The sequence below is a fragment of the Arachis stenosperma genome, chromosome 10 (assembly GCF_014773155.1).
Source record: "Arachis stenosperma cultivar V10309 chromosome 10, arast.V10309.gnm1.PFL2, whole genome shotgun sequence".
In the NCBI taxonomy this organism is placed as follows: domain Eukaryota; kingdom Viridiplantae; phylum Streptophyta; class Magnoliopsida; order Fabales; family Fabaceae; genus Arachis; species Arachis stenosperma.
Genome location: NC_080386.1, coordinates 9,241,854 through 9,265,402, shown reverse-complemented (window position 1 = coordinate 9,265,402; position 23,549 = coordinate 9,241,854). Strand labels below are relative to the sequence as shown.

General features: G+C 37.3%; 2 protein-coding genes and 1 non-coding gene across 3 annotated transcripts; all 3 read right to left on the bottom strand.

Annotated features, from left to right (window-relative positions):
- Positions 1 to 10,686: 10,686 nt before the first annotated feature.
- LOC130954788 (rRNA 2'-O-methyltransferase fibrillarin 2-like) lies at positions 10,687 to 13,712 on the bottom strand. The gene is made up of 7 exons (XM_057881553.1): positions 13,556 to 13,712; positions 13,152 to 13,447; positions 12,834 to 12,929; positions 12,648 to 12,725; positions 12,377 to 12,553; positions 11,366 to 11,434; positions 10,687 to 11,060 (listed from the first exon to the last, which is right to left on the bottom strand). Exons 1-7 carry the CDS (start codon positions 13,569 to 13,571, stop codon positions 10,884 to 10,886), a joined length of 909 nt encoding a protein of 302 aa, XP_057737536.1. The 5' UTR covers positions 13,572 to 13,712; the 3' UTR covers positions 10,687 to 10,883.
- On the bottom strand, positions 11,726 to 11,798 carry LOC130959329 (small nucleolar RNA snoR60). Its single transcript, XR_009078420.1, has one exon. It is a non-coding gene; the product is annotated as a small nucleolar RNA snoR60 (small nucleolar RNA).
- A 768-nt stretch (positions 13,713 to 14,480) lies between the features above and the next one.
- LOC130956720 (uncharacterized) lies at positions 14,481 to 23,145 on the bottom strand. Its single transcript, XM_057883723.1, has 5 exons — positions 22,924 to 23,145; positions 22,516 to 22,815; positions 21,960 to 22,435; positions 21,497 to 21,656; positions 14,481 to 14,846 (listed from the first exon to the last, which is right to left on the bottom strand). The coding sequence occupies exons 1-5, from the start codon at positions 23,143 to 23,145 to the stop codon at positions 14,481 to 14,483; spliced, it is 1,524 nt and encodes a 507-aa protein (XP_057739706.1).
- Between the last annotated feature and the right edge of the window lie 404 nt (positions 23,146 to 23,549).

Here is a 23,549-nt window from a genome sequence, read left to right as displayed (position 1 = left end):
CCGAAAGGGATGCTATTTACTCATCTGACTCGTGAGGCCAAGACTTGGCAGATGATATTCGCTTGCTATGTCCTACCCACCACACACTTTTCTGAGATCCCTATGGAGATGCTCCTGCTGATTGGGTGTGTTATGGAGGGGAAGGAGGTCTCTTTCCCTAGGCTTATCCGACAGTGTATGTGGCGGGCGCATATTCGTGGCCTACTTCCATTTCCTACATTGGTCACGAGTATGGCGGCCCTAGCTGAGGTCCCGTGGTTGGACGATGATGTGCGACCACCACCCCCTGATGCTGATGACAGGGAGGTTACTATCCCCTGGGGTGGTTGGGTGCACGAGCGACCACCTGCGAGACGCCGCTCTCGGGCTAGAGCTGTCATGGGGACATCTTCACCATCAGCCCCTACAGCTGCCCCATCATCCTCTACAGCTGCAGCTCCTTCATCATCTACTGATCCACCAGCAGCCCCTGAGCCTACTTATCTCTTGGTCCAGCGTCTTTTCCGATTCTTAGAGCGTGAGAGACGCCATGTCAGACGCCGTTTGGATCGGATGGACCAGGCACTGATTTCCTTGGGTGCTGAGCTACCTCCACTTCCCGACTCTCCGGCCTCCGATGAGCAGGATCATCAGGAGGAGGATGCGGAGGCATCGGTTCAGCAGGATGCCCCTGACACTACAGAGCAGCCACAGACTCAAGAGGAGCCGGTCCCACAGCCACAGTCAGAGCCGGCACCTATCGTTGTACCTCCCACTGATCCTCCGGTTTAGCATCGAGGACGATGCTTGGTTTTAAGTGTGGGGAGGACACCGGTAGTATTATTTGGGAACCGGTGAACTTTTTAGCCTAGTTATCTTATTTTGCACATTTTGTATATATTTTGATGCATTTCTAGTTTGCTTTGGATACTTTTATTGCTTATTTTGGATTTTAGATATTTTGATGCTTTTGGATATTTTTAGATGTTTTGGATGATAGATTCCGTACTTTTAGTTGGATTTTTCTTTATACATTTTGTTTATCTTTATTTTTAGTTGTAGCTGTGATTAGAAATCATACTTTGAATTGCAAATACTTAGTCACCCTTTTTGCATAAGAAATTGATTTTGAGTGAAAAAAGGGAAGGGTGAACTAAGAAAAATTTTTGAACTTTTCAATCACAACAATGCTTAGTCAAACATTGAGATTTTTTTTCAAGAAAAAGTTTAAATATAGAGCATTGACCCAATTGATTGAAAGAGAATTTTTGAAAACTTGCTTGAATTTCATACCTTGTGAAGCATGTATTGAATTGAGAACACAAGCTTGTGAGACTTGAGCCAATTGATGTGGTTACATTTATAACCACTTATTTTCCATTCTTGTGTGAAAATTACTCTCTTTCTATGATTATAATCCTTAATTTGCTTGATTCTATATATCCATTTGTTTCTTGTGTTTGCGCATATATATGATTGAGGCCATCACTTCATTAGCCACTTACCCAAATAGCCAACCCTTTTTTATTCCTTTGATTAGCCAATTTTGAGCCTATGCTTAGCCAACTTATTCTCAATTTAGCTCATTGCAAGCCCAAGGCGGAAAACCAATGAAAAGTCCTTGTTTGGATCTTTGATTAGCCTAGGCTAGTGAGAGTGTTTATTATTCAAGTTGGTGAGGCTTGGGAACATTGGATGGGATAAAAGGGGTAGTACACCTTTATGTTTAGGAATTGGGCACATATTCATGTATAAATTGAATATAGAGACCTTATGCATTGATGTTCTTGTATTTAGTTTGAAAAAAAAAAGAGAGGAAAATATATAAAGAAAAAAAAATGATGCAAAAGAAAAAAAATGGAAAAATGATGATGGAAAAGAAAAAAAAAATATAACACAATAAAGAAGGGACAAAATGCCCTAAGGTGAATTCAATAAAAAGGAATCAATGCATAAGTGTTATGAACCAAATAAGAATGCATGAGTATGTAAGAAAAGTGAAGAATGGGTAGTTAGATTAGTGCTTGATTGTATAGGTCATTAAATAGGTTAGGTGGGAAAGTCTATGTTAATCAAAGATTCAATCCTAGTCCACTTAACCATAAATGATCCTACCTTGACCCTAACCCCATTACAACCTAAATGAAAGACCTCATGATGAATGTATGCATGCATCGAATAAGTGTTGATTGTTAGAAGAAAATCAAATTTTGGAAAACATGATTAGAAGAGAATTGAGTGAATTAACCCTTAAACACCGAGTGACTAGAGCGGATACACATCCGGTGAGGGTTCAAAAGTTCAATCACATGTGTTCACCCGTATTATCTATATTCTTGCAAGTTTGAACTCTTTTTGATAATTCAATACAATTGTGGTTTGGACTTAATTCCTATTGCCTAGCTCTTGTGCTTACACATGCTCTCTTGAAAAATTGATTTGTTTGAACTAAACATTTCCAATTGCTTTAGATAATTGCACTTAGATAGGATTCATGTAGTTTAGTTGCATTCAATGTCATGACCCTTAGTTCCTTCTTATTTTAGCATGAGGACATGCTAAGGCTTAAGTGTGGGGAGGTTGACAAACCCTAATTTGACGGTTTGTTTTGTATTGAATTTAGAGTATCTTGATAGCCTTTTGTCACATTTAGCCTAGGAATTAGCATGATTTCGTTATCTCTCCCGTATTTGTGCTTAAGTGTAAAAACATGCTTTTTAAGCCTTATTTTGATGAATTTTATTTCCTCTTTGATTCCATAAGATGCCTTGATATGTTTGTTAGTAATCTCAGGATGAAATAGGCTAGGCATGGATCAAAGGAAGCAAGGAAGGAAGCATACAAGTGGAGAGAAGCATAAAAAGTCAAAGAGGCAAGTCAGCCATGCACGCGCACGCGCACAAGGCGCTCGCGCGCACATTGCGAGACAGGCCAAGAACGCGCACGCGTACCATGCGCGCACGCGCCGATGATGGCACATGACCTCACTAATGCTACACGTGCCTGGCGATTTTGGGGAGGTTTCAGCAACCAACTTTGGCGCCAAAATGCATATAAGAGCCAAGGATTGAAGGGGATTGACATGACATTCACACATTCACATCATAGACTAATTCTAGATCATTAGTTAGATAGTTTTAGTTTTAGAGTTTTAGAGAGAGAAGCTCTCACTTCTCTCTAGGATTAGGAATTAGGGTTAGATTAGGATCTCATAATTCTAGGTTTAATTCAAGTCTCCTTCTACTTCTACCTTCAAGTGGTGATTGCTACACTTTGGTTCTTCTTTCTATCCCTATCCTCTTGTTGTAATTTCTCTTATTTTGTTTCTAGGTTTTGTAATTGAGATATTCTTGTTCTTTTGTTTTCTTTTAATAATGCAATTTAAGATAATTCATGTGATTGTGATGTTGTTGACTGTTGTTTTGTTAATTCCTTGTAATTATTGGTTGTTGATTCCTTTTATTCTTACAAATAAAAATGCTTTCTTTCATTACCCTCCAAGTGTTTGATGAAATGTTTGAGAGGATGTTAGAGTAGGATTTTATGTTCTTGGCTTGAGAAGGTAACTTAGGATTTCTTGAGTCACTAGTGTCCAATTGATTGCTAGTTGATAGCCATTAACTCTAGCCTTCATTAATCCAATTAGTGGAAAGCTAGGACTTATGGACTAGGATTGATATAACTCACTTGACTTTCCTTTGTTAATTGATTTAAGGATGACTAAGTGTGATTAATCCTTGCAACTACCATACTTGTGGCTAGTGATAATGATGAAGACCCTTGACAACCAAATCTTGCCAAGACCATTTTGTTAATAAAGTTTTCTTACCATTTACTATTCATGTTTCTCCTCTAAAACCCCAAATATAACTCACAACCAATAACAAAACACTTTATTGTAAATCCTAGGGAGAACGACCCGAGGTTTAAATACTTCGGTTTATAGATTTTAGGGGTTTGTACTTGTGACAAACAAATTTTTGTATGAGAGGATTATTGTTGGTTTAGAGACTATACTTGCAACGAGATTTCATTTGTAAAATTCTAAACCGTCAAAAATCCAATCGTCAAAAATGGCGCCGTTGCCAGGGATTTGCAATGGTGTTGTGTTATTGGTTATTGTACATATGTGAATATTGTGAATAGGTTTATCTTTTGTTTGTTTCTTAATTTCTCGTTAGTTTTATTTTGTTCTCTCACTATGAATTCTCACTTTGGTTTTGAGTTTGGTTCTAATTGTGTTGTAGGAAATGTGAACTTTAATGGCAACATGTACCAAGGATGGAACCATCAAAGATGGGAGGAGCCTCAAGGAATTGATCACTCCTATTGGCAACAACCTCCGGATACTTATAGGTATAATTCCCATCCTAATGCACGCCAATTTAACGGCTATGATGATTCTTTTTGTGACACTCAACAACCACCATCATATGCCTATGAATCCTATCCTCAACATGAACCTCAACCATTCTCACAAGCCTTTCATTACCAAACACCGCCCTATGATCCATATCCATCATATGACCAAACCCCCATACCATACTCTTATGACCATTATGAGCAAGAACCTTTAGAACCACCACAATTCCAAGATTACTACTACCAAAAACCACCTCAATACACACAATCTCCACAACCTTACCAAGAAGAACCACCTTCCTATTATGAACCCTCTCTCCAAAATGATGAACCTTCCTACCCACCCCAAGCCCCAATAGACGATCCTCTCACTTTGTTACTCCAAGGACAAGAAGCTATGAAGCGGGATACACTTGAGTTTGTGACCAATTTGACCAAGGTGGTGCACACTTTAGCCCACCAATGCTTGAATACTCAAGGTACTTCCGTGACCACATGTGAAAAGTCAAAAGAAGAGCAAAGCATGAGGGAGAAATTGGAAAATTCGGTGGAAAAGAAGGGAGAATCAAGTTTTGTGTTGGAACAATTGGAGAAGCCTATGATCATTGAAGAAAGGGAAGAAGTGGTTGAAGATTTAGGAGATATTGAAAGTCCATGGGAATGTAGCATCATGGAGCACTCTTCCAAGAAGCTTGATATTGATGTTGAGGAGGGTGCGCGACCTCCAAGGCATACCATTATTGAAGACTTAGAAGAGGTTTATCAAGAGATGGATTCAATCATGGATGAATTTCTCTCTACAATGGAATCCTCACCCATTGGACATGAAGCTCAAATTGTAGAAGAGTGTGCACAACCTCCCAAGGAAGACGGAAATGGCATAGTTGCTACAAGTATGGTGGCGCGCACGCGCATAGTACGCGCACGCGCCGTTGCTGCCACCTAGTCCACTTAAAGCAAAACGTGGCCAGCGATTTTAGAAGCCTTGTGGGCCCAATCCAACTCATTTCTGATGCTATTTAAGCCAAGGATTGAAGAGGAATCAACATACTTTTCATACTTTTAGATACTTTTGATCATTAGTTTAGTTTAGTAGTTAGAGTTAGTTTCTAGAGAGAGAAGCTCTCACTTCTCTCTAGAATTAGGATTAGGATTAGGATTAGTTCTTAGATCTAGGTTTTAATCTTTGCTTTCTTCTACTTCTACCTTTCAATTCTTTGTTGTTAGATTCATTCTTCTTCTACTCTTTTGTTGTAATTCCCTTTATGTTGTTCTTACATTTTGTTGTAGATCTACTTTTGTTTCTTCTACTCTCTTTCAATTCAATCAAGGTAATTCATAATAGTTGTGTTCATTTGATTTGTTGTTGTTTAATTCCTTGCAATTGAGTAGTGTAGATTTACTTTTCTTACAATTTTACTATGCTTTCCTTTTATGCCTTCCAAGTGTTTGATGAAATGCTTGGTTGGATTTTAGTGTAGGTTTTGTTCCTCTTGGCCTAGGTAGAGTAATTAGTGACACTTGAGTTGTCTAATTCCTTTGTTGATTGATAATTGGAGAGATTGCTAATTGGTTTGGAGTGCACTAAAGCTAGTCTTTCCTTGGGAGTTGGCTACAACTTGTGGCTCAAGTCAATTCATCCACTTGACTTTCCTCCATGGTTAGAGGTTAACAAAGTGGGAGCAATACACAATTCTCATCATAATTGAGAAGGATAACTAGGATAGGACTTCTAGTTCTCATATCTTGCCAAGAGTTTTATTAGTTGTTAGTTTATTTTCATTGCCATTTACTTTCATGCCTCTTATCAAAACCCCAAAACAACTCAAACCAATAACAAGACACTTTATTGTAATTCCTAGGGAGAACGACCCGAGGTTTGAATACTTCGGTTTATAAATTTAGGGGTTTGTTTTAGTGACAAACAACTTTTTGTATGAAAGGATTATTGCTTGGTTTAGAAACTATACTTCGACGAGATTTTATTTGAGAAATTCTAAACCGCCAAAAATCCATTCGTCAAAATGGCGCCGTTGCCGGGGAATTGCAATGGTGTTGTGTTATTGGTTATTGTATATATGTGAATATTGTGAATATGTTTGCTCTTTGCTTCTTTGTTAGTTTTTAGTGTGTTATCTTTATTTGTTACTAATTTTTTGTTTTTGTTTTTTGTCTTCTCTTACTATCATGAATTCTCATTTTGGCTATGAGTGTGACTACAACTATGTTGTAGGAAGTGGAGATTACAATGAAGAGATGTATCAAAGATGGGATAACCAAAGGTGGGAGGAGCCATATGCATATGATCAATTTTCATGGCAACAACCTCCACCAATGCACTATGAAGAAGAGCCATTCTATGATGCATATCAATCCAATGGCTATGGTGAATCACCTTGTGACTTTCAAGAACTACCACCATATGCCTATGAACCATATCCTCAACATGACTCTCAACCATACTCACAAGCCCCTTCTTACCAACCACCCTCATATGACCCTAATCCATATCCATCCTACCAACAACCATATAAGCCATATGAACCACACATAGAGCCACCACCATCCCAACATCACCATTTTCAAGAGCCACCCCCTCCATATTATTACCAAGATGAACCACCTCCAATATACGAAAATTTTCAACCACAAGATGAATACTACTTTCCACCACAACCTCCCATGGAAGAATACTCATATCCATTGATCCAAGAGCCACATGATCCTAATCATATTATCCAAGAGGAACAAGAGTCAAGGGATCGTCTCAAGGAAGCATTGGATCAATTTCAAGCAACCATGGAGTGTGTTGTGCAACAAGTGGAAAGAATGGAAAACATTGAACCACCACAACTCTACCAAGAAGAACCACCTTCCTACTATGAACCCCGCCCCCAAATTGATGAACCCTTCCACCCATCCCAATCTCTAATGGATGAAACCCTTGGTGTTCTTGTTCAAGGGCAAGAAGAGATGCAAAGGGATGTGCAAAATTTCATGGCCGCCTTGGATGCGGTAACAAATCAATTAGCCTCCCAATGCTTGAACACTCAAGGAACTCCCATGGCTACATGTGGAGAATCGAATGAAGAACATAGCATGAAGGAGAGATTGGAAACTCCGGTGGAAAATGAAGGAAGTTGCTTTGTATTGGAACAATTGGAGGAAGCTTTAATTGTTGAAGACAAGGAAGAAGTGGTAGAAGACTTAGGAGATGCGGAGCCTCCATGGGAACATAGAATTGAAGAAAACCCCTCCAAGATGATTGAAATTGATGCTAGGGAGGAAAGTGCACACCTTCCAAGGTATATTCCATATGAAGACTTGGATGGGATAAAGAAAGAAGTGAGTTCCCTTGGTGATGAAGATCAAGCATCAAGTCTTAGTGGTGAAGAATCCTTTGAGCGTTGAAGAACCTCCCGGTTGGATTTGAAAGTTTAGTTGAGGAGGTAAATTTTGAAGAGGTGGAAGTCCCTATTATGCTTTGAGTAAAGGAACACCTTCATTGAGTGGGTGAAATTTATTTCTATTAGCTTTATTATCCCACTTGAATATGGTTTGCTTGAAACGGATGGCCAACTTAGGGGAGTTTGTGGGATGAAGCGTAAGCGGAAAAGGTTTTGTGGTGGGCGTTGCAAATCAAGGCTCATTATGGTTGAGGCATCAAACATGAGATATAAAGGATGGAGTAGTGCTCAAATAGATGGGTCTAGAAGGATTGTTGGGCACTTCATAGAGAATTCACCTTACTCACCACCTGGTTGGACTAATAATGATGATCAACCTCAAGACGGGTGTGAAAACAAAGTGTGGGACCCCGGATCACAAGAAGAGGATCAACTTTGGGAGCCCCAAGCTTGTGAAGAACTCCATCAAGACTTGGCTCAATCCATGAGAAATCTTGGGGCACAATGGAGAACCAAGCATTGGTGGGAGTTCCAAGATGAATACAAGCACAAGCCACCTTGATAAGAAGCTCCCCATAAGTCCAACTTAAGGACAATAAATAAAAGTGCTAGGTGGGAGACACCCCACCATGGTAACATCTTTTCATTTTCTTTCTTTGTACATATTGGTAGAATTAGTTTAATTTCTTATTTTTACTGTTTTAGTATAGTCTGATAAATAAGGTTTTAGGGTGTTTTGGTAGTTGCTTGGAGGATTGAAAGGCTTGGATTGGTGCAAAAACTTAGAAAAAATTTTGAAAAACAGAACACCATCCACGCGTGCGCGCACCTAACGCGTACGCGCACCTGAGCATTTTTTGACCATCCACGCAGACGCGCACTGTACGCGTACGCGTGGATGCAAAATTTCACCTCCAGCCAAAAACCCGAGAGTTAAGCCTGCACTGTGCGAACATTGGGCCTAAGGCACAAGTCTATGCACGCGTGCGCGCACCTGGCGCGTACGCGCACATCATCTTAAATTCGCAATGCACGCGCACGCGCACTGTGCGCGCGCGCGTCGATTGCACAATCTGCACCCCCGGTACTTTTACCCGAGAGTTGTGCCAGACTTGGGCCGACACTATGCCTCCGGCCTAACTCGACGCACGCGTGCGCGCACCTGGCGCGTACGCGTCCTTCGACCAATATACCCATCGACGCGTAAACGTGCATGACGCGCACGCGTCGGTTAAAAAAAAAAAGAGTTTTTTTCTCCCCTTCCATTTTCTTTTGCTTATCGCATTCGCATACTTCTACTCTTCCCATTTTCATTTAGTTTTTGTAGCATGTTTTCGGTTTTTTTTTTTACGAGAATTCATTTGTGAAATTCCTTACTCTTTCTATTTTGATAGAAAGAGTAAATACTAAAGAAAGACGGTATAGATTGGAAATTATTAGTCACGGTGATAACATATGCGTATTGTGTAAAAAAGACATTAAATATATTCACTTGTTTCTGGGTTGCAAGTTTACTTGGCAGGTGTGGTGTCAATGGCTATCTAACTTTGAGAAATCCTGATCTATTTCAGGTTCACTAAAAGAGCATTTCAAGAGTTGGACAGATGTTGCTAACAAAAAGGAGGAGTGCAACAAGTGTCTCATAAGCTTTTTTGCGATTATTTGGAAAGTCTGGCTAGAGAGGAACATACAGATTTTTAATAACAAGAGGGGTACAGAAGAAATGTTTCATAAATCTTTAATTAATTATAGAGAGTGGAGTAGTTTAAATCTCTTTTGTTATTAATGACAATGCCAGAGATGACGCTAGAATACTTTTTCTAGTTATATTTCATTACATGTTAATGTTTGATGTTTTGGTTCTTTTGTCGTTCTACTTTATTGTGTTGAGCTCCCTTATTTGAAAAAGTAAATAAATAAAATTGACTAAATAGAGTAGGAGGACCAACTGGACCAAGCAAGTAACACATTGTTATTGTTATTAGGCAAATTCTTTTGGTGACTAAGTTTGTTGTCAAATTTGTGGAACTTAAATGATTTATTTTTGTATTTTTAAATTAAATATTTTTTTATCTTTTATAATAAATTTTAAATATTTAAAATAATTTATTTTTATATTTTTAAATTAAATATTAATTTTTGTCTTTTTTTAGTAAATTAAACAACTATATATAAACACCATACACCTTGTTATTATATGTAACCTAGTTATGTATAAGAGCTATTACAACAAAGTTTTTCTTTACCCCGAATGTTTCATCCTATTCAACCTGTGCTTTGTAATTTACTTTTTAATTATCTAATGTTTACCTTGTGATAAAATCATAAATACAATTTGCAGGTGGAACAAACAGCTAGGCATCCGAAAAGAGATGATATAAAATATTAAAATGTAACATCTCCCAAGAACCTTAAAAGGCATAAGAAAAGGACTCTGTTCTTCCCACTTCATATGGTGTGTTGTGGTAATTACACAGTATAAAAAATTGTTGATATTGTAATCATATCTCAATAGGTCAATGTTTTGTAAAGTCAATCCCTTCTAAGAGGGGATAAGTTACAAACTGTTACTAAAATTATGATCCAAATGGCTGTTACTTAATGCTTGGTTAATAATACTAAAGAAAATATATATAATAGAAGAGTTGAAATGTATATTCGTAGATTAAGAACTTCCTGTTTCTATATCAAAAGAAAAGATAAAATTCAACCAGATATAATTCATACATATGATGATGATATGAGAGCAACTGAATGCAAGAACCATATGGAGAAAAATGGCACTCGCAAGCATGTGTTCAATCATCACTTTCGGCAACCAAAAGGGCTGAATACGCTATTCATATAACGCATCAGTAACGCAGAGAATTGCCTTTTCTCCCTTTAAAAGAAGCTTAATTGAAACATTAAGAGAAATTGCTTCAACCAAGGGAAAGGGTAACAAAATAATCATTTGATAACACAGAAGAAACCCAACCATGAAATTACAAATTTACATTACACATTCTTTTGAAAAGCTTCTATCGAATAGAGACTACCAGAACAAGGTGTAGGTATAAAAATCTCAAGATTTCTTTATCACAATATTATCACTAACATCTCAAGATACTGAATATTAAAAAAAAAAAAACAAATTTATTCGGCATCTTTTTTCTTCTTAGGCATTCTGTATCCACCAACAACACAGGCATGGTCCCGTTCGAATGGTTCAAGGGTGACTTGCTCAAAAGGCTTAAACTGCTCCGCCTTCAGTTTATTGACTTCGCTTGCAAACACCGACTCCGCTGGTACTGTGGAATCTATGCAGTTGGCCTGTCGCATACAAAAACATTAGATTATTAATCACTAATCACTACCCCTTTTTTCCAAGTCAACAATCCAGTACATTAAGGACTTGTTTGATCCACATAGTCAAACTGCACCCATTAGGATAAGGTTTTCAGCCGTTGCTGAGCAACTTTAACAATCTATATGATTCATTCATAAATAATATTACGAAAGGACAAATTTCTATTAAGAATATATGTGAATTATGGATGTTCTCCACATGAGAGGCTTCTTATCATAACAAGAATCTAACACAAATAAACAAACGTAAGACTAATTTCAGAACAAACCTTGATTGAAATAACAAAATGACCCCCTGCTCTGAGATAATATGAGGCATTCAATGCTAAAATCCTTGCCTGCAAGGTCACCAATATAGCATAAAGTTTTAGGGGAAAAAATTTGATTCATAATCTAAGTTATAATAGTCCAGGCTGTTGGTAGCGTAAGGAAACAATATTCTCATAGAACTATTATCCGGTTAGATTACAAGTCCACAAATAAAGATAACATGGCTGAATATGCATACTACATGCTCAGAGAAGACGGGAACATGGAAAGAAAAACCAACCTATCAAGGAACTACATACTGCAAAAACAAGTTTACTGTTCTAGAGACAAAACAGTGGGATAGAAAAAAAAAAAAGTCGTGCATCAGAATCTCGAACCTGCATCATCCAAGATGTCCTGAAGGGGAATCCGAGTATATATCCTCATGTGCACAGATGTAACATAGAGAAGAGGAAATTGTTTAAGTGAAAAAATACTTTGTATTTGAGAACTATTAACATCCATCAATTACTGAAAACAGGAAGCTTTTAAGAGAACTTTTAAATGGAAGGTACATTGCATAAACATATAAAAAAATTTGAAAGAAAAAAATTTTGCCCTATGCAGGAGGTTATCACTAAGAGTGACAACAGGAGGAAAGTTATTAAACCTACTAACTTCTAGATAAGACAAGAATAGAATAAAGATCGTACTAAAAACATCATTCGACAGACAAATCAGAATAATTGCATCAATGAAAATGTTTAAAAAGAGGACATGCAAAAACTGTGGAGCATGTTAAACATATACAACATACAGAATTGGAGCAAAGAGATACTTACCTGAAGTTTGACAGCCATAAAAAGACGATGAAGAAAAGAAGATAAAAAATGAATAGGTTATACATCACTTATGTGAAATTAGCATATATTGGCTTAACAGTCACAAGGAGGGTGGAACCATCCTCGAAAACTTCAATATTTAACCGATATATCTTTCACAATCGAATTGCCAAGAAGCTTAAACCACACCTGATCAGGCTGCGCAACATCAGAAAATATCACATCTACCATGCCAACCAACATTCTGTACTTAGCTGGATGTCTAGCATCTTCAATAATGGGTATAACATTGGTGCGTTTCTTCGCCATGTTGACCAAGTCACGCCCGCTACGATGAGAGAACTCCACAGCATAGACGACTCCATTCTGCATACATCAATCACAAACAACAAATTCTTAGCAGCTCTTGAAAACCATAAAATGACTTGAAATGATTATAGAAGTTTGAATTAGTACATACCGGACCAACAACATCCGACACATGTGACACAGTTGTTCCAGAAGCAGCTCCTAGGTACAGGACTCGAGCTCCAGGTTTCTTTATAGAACACAAGCGAAGCCGATAGGAATACGCAAGTCAATATACAGGATTCAAAGCAAACGCTAAGACACAACACATGTTATTAAGACACTTGAAACTACTTACAATCCATATGTTGTCAACCCCACCAAGAATGGCAGCAGCCAACTTGGAACGGAAAGGGTTCCAAACCCTGTACTCATCTTTTGTGCCATCCTCCTTCTGAAGAATGTAATAATAGTTCATGTGTAACATAACAGATGTTAAGTTAAGTACACTAATCTAATTTTTTCTTTCCTTTTGCAAGGCATGAACAAGATAACAGATGCTAAAACCAACAGCTGTCAAGCATTTCATTACATAATGCAGCATATTATAAAAATCAACAAATTATTTACACACCAAAAAGGAAAAAAAATGGTCCAAGATGAAGAAGAATATAACCTGCACAGTGATCCTTTTCTCATTATAAACAGCTTCACCAGGAACCAAATTCTTAGTAACAAGAGCATCTTCTTTACCCTTTGCAATGAAAATACCTTCATGTCTGTGAGGCTCAACCACAACCTTGCTGCCTCCCTTCATTCCTCCACGGCCACCCCTACCTCCTCCACGACCACCACCACCTCTGCTGCCGCCACCTCGAGCTTTGAATGGCGTACCTCTTCCACCACCACCACCTCTTCCTCTGCCTCTGTCACCCCTGCCACCCCTGAACCCTCCACCAGCACCACCACGACCTGCGGAAATGAAATTTCAAACTTATCAAACATTATGAAGAACCAGTAGAATCAAGCTGACAGTATTAGAGATTGAATTACGAAACGGAAACACGATTTTGCAATAACCTCGAGGAGGAGCCATCTTGAAGCTTCGATTGTAGAAGGGTTTGAATGAATATGGATTGGAATGAAGAAAAATGAAGTGTGGTAATGAAGGATTTATAGCTAAACTTTTAGGGTTTAGGGTTTTTGACCGTGTGAGTCTAATGATTTTTTTGGTGACTTAAAAAGAAAAAAACAAAAACTAAGAGAGAGAAAAATAAGAAAATGCTTAAGAAAGGTAGACTCGCTGAATACTATCTTCAAATTCTTTCTAAGGCAACGGAAGCTCCACTTGGGGAGAAAGGGTCCTTATTGCAGTCTTTGCCATGATGTCTGCTACTGTATTTGCATCTCTCAAAATCAACCGAAGATCAGCACGCCATTTCCAAGACATGATATCTCGGATTTTTAACACCAAAGGATCAATAAACCTAGAGCAATCTTGTAAATTATTGACAATAGTAAAGCTTCCACACAATCTGTCTCACATATAATGTCTCTTTATCCGAGTCCCATGCTAAAAGAAAGCCTCTCCAAATAGCAAACAACTCTCCTTGCAAAATACTACGACTTTCAATTGTTCACAGACAACCTCGTTGCCACTTTCCCTTCCAATATCTGCTAACACAAGCAAAACCAACTCGAGCACCACTGCCAGGATAGCTAGCATCACAATTAATCTTAAAGGTACCCACTGAGGGGGGAATCCAAGAGCCACTAATGGTTGAGGGGATAGACAATTGTTGCAACTCAAAAATATTTCGGAGCTCCTTTTCTAAGGATAAAGCCATATCAAACACCTTGTCTGTGGTCCAATGCTCGTGAGGATGAAAGATCTCGTTATTCCTTGAACGCCAAATCCACCAGAGACCAGAAAAGAATCTAAAGGGGCGCTATTTGCTATTATGTAAGAACCAACTCATCAAATTCACTGGTTGATCGGAGATCCCTAAAGCTTGTCAAACAAGTTGGGCTTTTGGACAATCTCGAAGACAATGTAATACCGATTCCTGACCTGAGAAACATCGTGAACAGCTATTCGTGTGCGAAATGCCCCTCCTAAAACGAAATGCAGCAGTAGGAAGAGCCTCCCGAAGACATAGCCAAGCCAAAAATTTGTGTGCTTTTCCGGAACATGTTGACGCCAAAGCCAAAGCCAATTACCCCTATCCTCCCAACTAAACATCTTCTTACTGAGCCACAAATAACCACTATGAGCATCATAAACCTTTGAAGCCGCACCAGTCCAACACCAACTGACCTCTGAACCAGCTTGAACATCTGGATTGTAAGAGTTAATGTTGCTCTGCAGAGACTGATTCAGAGGAGAATAGATATTCTCAAGGTTCCACTATCTAGATAACCAAAGGTCTAAGATCCTAAGATCCGAATCAGAAATGTGAACATAATCCATCTCTGTGAGTCTAATGATTGGTTTGGTAATCTAAATTTTCTTAACATTTTGTGATTTTGTTGTCAAATCATATTATATTTCTATAAAAAAATGTCAATTTAAAAAAATAAATAATAATTATATATAAAATATTAATTATATATAGATAAAGTAGATATAAGGTTAAATACGATTTTGTTTTTTAAGGTATAAGTCGAAAAATTTTTACGTTTTTAATATTTTTTGTATACAAAATCGTTTCTAAAGTTTAAAACCAAGTTTTAAAATTGTTTTTTTTTTTACTTAAATATTAAAATTTTGGACTAAATTGTCCATAACAAAAAATTTATAAAATAAAAAAATAAGAGAAAGAAAATATTTTTGTTCCTGCTAGGGGTGTGCATGGCCCGGCCCGGCGCGGCCCCGAGCACTTTAGGGACTAATTTGGTGTGATTTCATCGGATTTAGGGTCGAGTGAGGGTCTCAAAAATAGACCCGGTCATTATTTCAGGTCGGGTCCGCACCATGGCTCAGGTCACCCGAAGTTGGTCCGGTGGCCCGGTTATCATACACAATTAATATTTTGTGTTATTAGTGATGGATGATGGCTATTCTTATGTGGAATTTAAGTATTGTAAACCTTAATATTTTGTGTTATTAGTTATTATAAGATTATAAGTTAGTATTTTATGTTTAAAATACATAAGATTTTAGACTAATGCATAATATTGTGTTATTTGTATTGATTTAAATATTTGGTGTTATTATACAATATTAGTATTGATTATGGTTATGCTTTAATTTTAGAGAAGAGTTGGTTCTTGTTATATTTTTCTAAGTAAATTTTACCATGTCAAATAATAGTTGGAGCCTTGGTAATTTGGATATTTTCACATGCTAACTTATAAGAAGGTATCAAGGTAACGTAATGTTAATGACCCGATTTTCACCCGGTATAATCGTGGTCCGAAAGTGTATAGGTTTCATCGGGTCTAGGGCCGGATTCGGGTCTAATAAATAGGCTCGGTATATATTTCAGGTCGGGTCTGCATCACATCAAACCCGGTTTCACCGACCCATGCACACCCCTAGTTCCTGCAAAAAGAGAAGGGAAGAAGAAGAAGAAGGGGGAAAAGGAGAAGAAGAAGTTGTTCACGATCTACCTGTGCTTTTGCTTCCGCTGCCACCTCTGCACAATTTTGGTCCCTAAAATAAGGACGATTTTAAAATCAAATTAAACGTTAGAGATGATTTTATATGCAAAAAAAGGTTTGGGACGAAAAAAAATTTCGACATATACCTTATGGACTAAAGTCGTACTTAACCATAGATAAGATGATAAAATAATTTTTTCCATTCTTTTTTGTATCTAGAGGATATATAATTGAATTAATATCAAGGCTTTAGAATACAGAAATTTTTATTTTTTAAAAGTAGTTTATTAAAGTTTACTTTTAAAAGATAATTTTTTAAAAATTATAGTATCTATATTTGATAAATTAAATTAAAAATAATTTTAACTTTTAAAATTTAAAAATACTATAATAGACATTAATATAAGAATTAAATTTGAATATTAATTAATGTACGAGGTTATATTAGATTTTTTAATTTTGATAAATATAAGCCAACTTTAAAAAGTTCTCTGTTAGGTACTTTCAAAAGTACCTCTAACTTTTAAAAATCGCAAGTATAAGCATATAAAATTTTTAATTTACCAAACATAAAACGAAGTATTCATGCATTTGAAAAGTTGAAACGCCTTCTCGAAAAATTTTACTAAACCAAACCTAAGACCAACGAGTGCTTAGTTAAGGGCTCCGCGATTGGGAACTATTTTGTGGATCCAAAAAATCCAACGGATCACAAAGCCCACTTAAATATTAAATATTGAATCTGTTATAATTTTATTATTTAAATTTTGAGTAAAGGACAAATAGGTCCTTGACTTTTTTTTCTGCGGACATTTTAGACCCCAAGGATTGGAAAATATATTCATGTCCCTGACCTTTTCAAAATCGGACAAATTTACCCTTCCGTTAAAGTGATTCCGTTGGACCTGACGAAAAAGTCTGACGTGGCTCCCGTGGCACTGATTTGGCCGTTACGGGAGCACACGTGGCATGTAATTTTTCAAAACAGGATATATTAGTCCTCTTCATAAAAGCATAAAGTTGTGTTTTCATAAGGTCAAATGCGATATCAAACCAACCAGACTTTAGCATAGAATTTTGAGAATTGAGACAATAAAAGGTGAGAACCATGGTGGCCATCACAGAATTTTGAGAATTGAGACAAAACCAAAGAAGATTATATATTGAGAGAACAATAAAAGGTGAATACAATTTGATACAATAGATCTTTTATACACCAACAAAACTATAACCAATCAGCCAATCACAACTCAGTTACTAATCTCTATTAACAATTTCTAACTAACCCCACAAAGGAAGAATCTGATTTGAGAAGACCAATACAGTTGCTTCCTCAACAAATTATCAAATGTCAAAGACTAATACAGTTCAACCACTCAAAGCAGAATTTGACCAATATCAAGCTTCACCAATTGGCAAAAACAAACATCAAAAGCTACCAGAACTATTTCAAAAAATTTGAACTAAATGTTTAACCACCTTAAAACAAAGTAAAAAAAGAAGCTAAGTTGAACTTAATCAACAGTTGCAGAAGCTATACCAAAAATATGAAACTTTGAAATGAAACATGGAATTATGGTTGAAACTTCACACTTCTAAAGGAGCAATCAGAATTTCTAGTTGAACTGGTGTCCGGTTTGAGCCGGAAATGATAACTTTCCCCAACCCAAGCCCAAAAGGCCAGTGGCACCGATGAATAAACTCTCGTTGTCGTGACCACACCCGAGTGCCACGCGCGCAACCCTTTTCCTTCGAAACGTGAGTGTTTCGATGCAGAAATCGCCGAATGTGAAGGCATCGTCGCCGTAAGAGACCTGATACTAGCATACCTTGTTCCAGTTGCATCCAGAGAGTCAAGGTGGCGATAGAGAGGGGCGCCAAACAACGTCGTTTTCGGTGTCAAGCACCATGTACACGTACCTGGCTGGGGTTCCAACCCCGAGGCGCGTGAAGTACTCGCCACTTCCTTAAGCTAGACCCGAGATAACTGAGCTGCTGAAACTCGAACCCGATCTGGGAGAACGGGGCCTGGCATGGGTCTGGTTGGTAGCTGCGGCAATGGAGGTCAGGGCGTGGACCCTGGCGGCGTCTCGTTGGAGCCTTAGGTTGAAGATCTAGTTAGAGGCTGAGGAAGGAGTTGGAGGTGGCTGAGGGCAGTGACTCACTTCACACACTCCACCGTTTCTGTACATTTGAAGGATTACGGCTCATAAATTTGAAAGATTGGGAGTCTAGGTGAAACGGCGTTATTTTGGTGTGGGAGGACTAATATGTCCTGTTTTAAAAAGCTACACGTTTTGGTCTAAGATGACTAATATGTCCTATTTTGAAAAGTTACATGCCACGTGTGCTCCGTAACGGCCAGGTCAGCGCCACGGGAGCCACGTCAGACTTTTTCGTCGGGTTCAACGGAGTCACTTCAACGGAGGAGTAAATTTGTCCGCGTTTGAAAAATGTCAGGAATATAAATGTATTTTCCAATCCTTGGGAACTAAAATGTCCGCGGAGAAAAAGGTCAGGGACCTATTTATCCTTTACTCTTAAATTTTAGTTGGATTTTTAATAGGCATGTGAATAACTTCTTTTAGCATGAAATATCTTTTTAAAATTATTTAATTTGTTTAGTGTAAGAGATCACAAGCTTTGTTCAACTATGCTTTAATCAATGTTGAATTAATAACTTTAAACTAGAGATTCAAAATATAATAAAAAATACTAAATATATTATAAAAAATGACTCAAAACACAATATTAAAAATATTTTTTATGGTAGACTCTGTTTACATCTTTATGTAAAGACTAAAAGTTTGGGAAGCACTTACAATTTGTTTGGATATAGGAAAGAAAATGAAAAGAAAGAAAATAAAAGGAAAGAAAATGAGAAAAAAGAAAATAGAAGAAAAACTGGAGTTATTTGTGTGTTGTTTGGAGGAAAAGAAAATAAATAAAAAAATAAAAAAATATTTGAATGAAAAAAAAAGTGAGAAAAAAAAAATTATAATGGTGTAAAATTACATTAAATATCCTTAAGTATTTTGTTTTTCTTTATTAATCAAAAGATAAATTTGTAATTTCATAATTTTTTTTTTCATTTTTCTTCTATTTTCATCTCATCTATGGAGAAAAAAAATTATAAAACCTACATCATATTTTTTCTTTCCATCCAATTTTCACTCTTCATTCAAACAACAAAAAAATTTATTTTTTTCACTCTTTTTCTTTTTTTCTCATCACTTTTCTCATTTTTCATAAATCCAAACAACCCCTTAAACCTACTACACATAATATAAAACTACTTAAATGTAATAATTAAAAAAATCTTTTATTTCATTTTAATGATGTGTTCTATAGCCATAGTTGATGTAATACTCTTTAAGTGTGCTTGAAAACCTTCTTCCACTCTTGTAAAAAGTGCATATATAATCTTTATCGGGACGAATTCTAGACTGATGACTTTTAAGGCACTGTCACGGTCTTTATTGCATAAATTAAAAAAAACCATCAAAATCTCTTCTTCAAGTCTCTTGATATAATCTTTTATTTTTCTCTTTCTTTTCTTCCTTTTCTCTTCTCTTGTCTTGTTTGGTCATTTTTATTAGTCTTCTATTTATTTTATTCATTTTCATTTTTATCTTTAATCATCTTCCTTTTTCTTTTCTTTTTTTTTCCATTGTTATTACTATTTAGGATATCATCCCCTATAATAGTCATTTTCTATTAATACAAAGATAACAAGATCTTAATAAATTATATATATATATATATATATATATATATGTATATATATATATATTCTTTGGGTGTAGTTATTAGTAAGTTAAATCTCACTTTGGTTCCTAAGATTGGTAAGTTACACTGATTTGATTATGACTTTCAATTGCTATAATTTGCTCCTTCAGATTTAAAAAAGTGCACCTATATAGTCCCTCCTATATTTTTATATTTTTTGTCACCAGAGCTCAACGCCGTTAGTGATTTATAACATTATACCTCCCTTTTTAATATTGTTCAAACCCTCAAATGACGTCGTTTAGTGCCTTCTTTAGTGCCAAAATGTGTACAACATCATTTTAATATGTCCAGCATGACAAGACTTGAGCCACGTTACTAACGACATTAAGTTCCAGTGACAGAAAATACACGAGAAACTACATGAGTGTGAAAAAAATCTCATATCCTAAACTATTCAAGCTGTGATGTTAATAGTTTGACGAATCAAAAGAGAGAGAAGAAGAGTGAAAGTTGAGAGAGAGAAAATTGGTTCTTCTCATTTTGAGATTTTTTTTTGAAAGAGAAAACAAGCTCAACACACTCGGTGGAGCGTACAAGGACAAAATTATAGCCATGCAACTCCTACATCATCTCCGGCATAGCCATCGACAACATGAGTCAGCTTTCACACCACTTCCTAAAGCAACAAAATGACCTAGCAACACACTCCTCCACATATGTTGTCTTGTTCTGAAAAAATAAAATCATTTCTACATAGCCAGATATTCCATATAACTGAGAAGAAGCCCACTAGCCATTTTTTTTGCATGTCTTTTCTCAAAGGCATCGTCCTTCAACTCTCAAAGTGCTCTTTTATGGAGCTTGGGATGCTCCAAACCCGATCCACATGATTAAGCCATGCACACCACACCTGCCAAGCAAACTCACACGTAACAAACAAATGTTGAACTGATTCAACTTCCTTGTTACACATAACACAAATATTGTTACTCTAGTCAATGATGCACAATCTACTCAGACGATCCTTTGTATTAACTCGACCTACTAGCACAAACCAAGTAAACAGCTCAACTCGAGGAGGCACTAGTCCTTTCCATATTTCATTTGTGAGTAGCTAAGGATGTCTTCTGTTAAAGTCTCTACCTGCAACGCCTGCACAAATGAGTTAGTAGTATAAACGCCTTCCTTGTCAAATCTCCAGACTACTCTATCTTGTACACCTGCTATCAATCTCACAGCATACAAAATATCAAGCAGTTGATTCAAGATGTCAGTCTCCCATTGGCGGAGTTCCCTCCTCCATTGGAAGTTTCACACTCACTCTATCCCATTCCAAAACACGCACTCCCCAATAATAGATCATTTATTATTTGAAATCAAGAAGAGTCTCGGAAAGGAGTCTTTCAACTTTTCTGACTGTAGCCATGTATCCTCCCATAATTTGGTTGATCTATCATCCCCTACTTCCATAACAAGTCCGTCAATCATCTTTTGTCTGACATGTTGCTCTTTTATTTGCAAGTGACATATATCTCTCCACGAACTCCTTTTTGCTGGTAATGCTTGAGTGGACAATAACTGTTCAGGATTTAAATTATTGCATGAGCACACAACCTTCTTCCACATTAGACAATCTTCCTTAGAAAATCTCCACCATCACTTAAACAATAAGGCAGTATTACGAACCATCGCATCTTCCACTCCTAACCCTCCTAGCTTCTTCGGTGCCTGTATCATCTCCCACTTTACCAAAGCCAATCCAGGTCGTCCATCATCCTTCCCCCAAAAGAACCTCCTTTGTAATGAAATAATTTTTTTCACCACCGCAATTGGCATATTATACAGGCTAAAATAGTATATAGGTAGACTATTAATGATTGACTTGATGAGGACCAACTTTCCTGCTTTGCTGAGAACTTTTGCTTTCCAAAAGCTGAGTTTCTCCTCTACCTTATCTATTATCGGCTTCCATATTTTTACCAGCCTTGGGTTTACTCCTAGATTAATACCTAGATACTTCATCGGTAGAGTTGCCTGCTGACAACCCAGTAATCAGCACATCCGACCAACCCACTCCTATCTGCAGTTCACCGGTATCGACCTGGACTTCTCGAAGTTAATACTCAATCCAGACATCATTTTAAAATACCTCAGAAGCCTCTTGTAATTTCTCACTGTCTCCTCCTCTGGTGGACAGAACAATATAGTGTCTTCAGCAAATTGAAGATGTGATAACTCTATATTATCCCTACCAACTAAAAGAGGAGATATTCTCCTATTCCTTACTGCTTTCCCAATCATCTTGTTCAACACGTCTACAACAAGAACAAACAGAAATGGTGATAATGAGTCTCCTTGCCGAAGTCCCCTTTCCATCTTGAATGGTTTTAAAGGTGACCTGTTGACCAAAATAGAAATAGATGCAGACCTAATGCACTCTGTAATCCATGTCCTCCATCTGATACCGAACCCCATCTTTTCTAGCACAATCTCAATAAAGTTCCATTTGACTCTGTCATAGGCTTTCTGGAAGTCCAATTTGATAATTGTTAATGCCTTCTTCTTCAGTTTTAGCCATTCTACAGTTTCACATGCTATTAGCGCTCCATCATGTATCCTTCTACCCTTGACAAATGCACTATGTGATTCCTAATTAAGCCTGGCATTACACTCCTCATTCTTCTTGTCAACACTTTAGATATCACCTTATAAACGCATCCCACCATACTGATTGGTCTAAGATCCTTTATCTCCTTCGCGCCTACAAATTTCGGGGCCAACGCTACCCAAGTAACATTGGAGTCTGCTGGTAACCTTGCCGTCTCAAAAAAGCTCATCACTGCTTTAGTAAATTCCACTCCAATCTCATCCCAACACTTTTTTATAAAGTTCATGTTGTAACCATCACTGCCTGGAGCCTTAGATGATTTACGATCCCACACTGCCTCCTTTACTTCCTCCTTCGTCGATAGCACCTCCAATGCTTGAGCTTCCTCTATCTCCAACTGATTGACTAGACCATCTCAAAAGCTAATATTTGGTGAAGCTTCCTGATGGTACAGGTGTCTATAGAAATCTCTAGTGGCAACCTTGATTCTTGTGTGATTCCTTACCAACCTCTCATTGATCACCAAAGACTCAATCCGATTATTCCTTCTTCTTGCTGATGCAATATTGTGGAAGTATCTTGTATTTTTGTCCATCTCCTTGGTATGTAGAGATCTAGATATTTGCTTCCAGTGTATATCTTGTCTCGTATACCATATCTCACAACACCTTACTAGCGCCTTTCTTCTTGCTTTCACTGTACCATCATATACCACATTGCTAACCATATCATCCACTTTCTTAATTTCCTCCTCAAGATTTTTTATCTTCTCAAGTATATTCCCAAAGTGTTGCTTGTGCCATCTACCCAGCGGTTTTGACAACGCCTTTAGCTTATCCAAAAACTATGTATCTCCCAATCCCCTTCATTCCTCCTTTATCATCTTTAGGAAGCCTTCATGTGTGAACCATGAGTCTAAGCTGCAGAACAGTCTTGGACCTTGAACTATTCTTCTATCTTCTATTATCAAAGGACAATGATCTGATAAACCTCTTGGCCCTCTCTTAGTCGAGTATCTGGGTATGCATCTAACCATCCAAGCTCACCAGGCTTCTATCGATATGAATGCAAGATTAACCTCTAAATCATGTATACTTCTGATCATTTAGCTCCAGCTCAACCAATTCCATA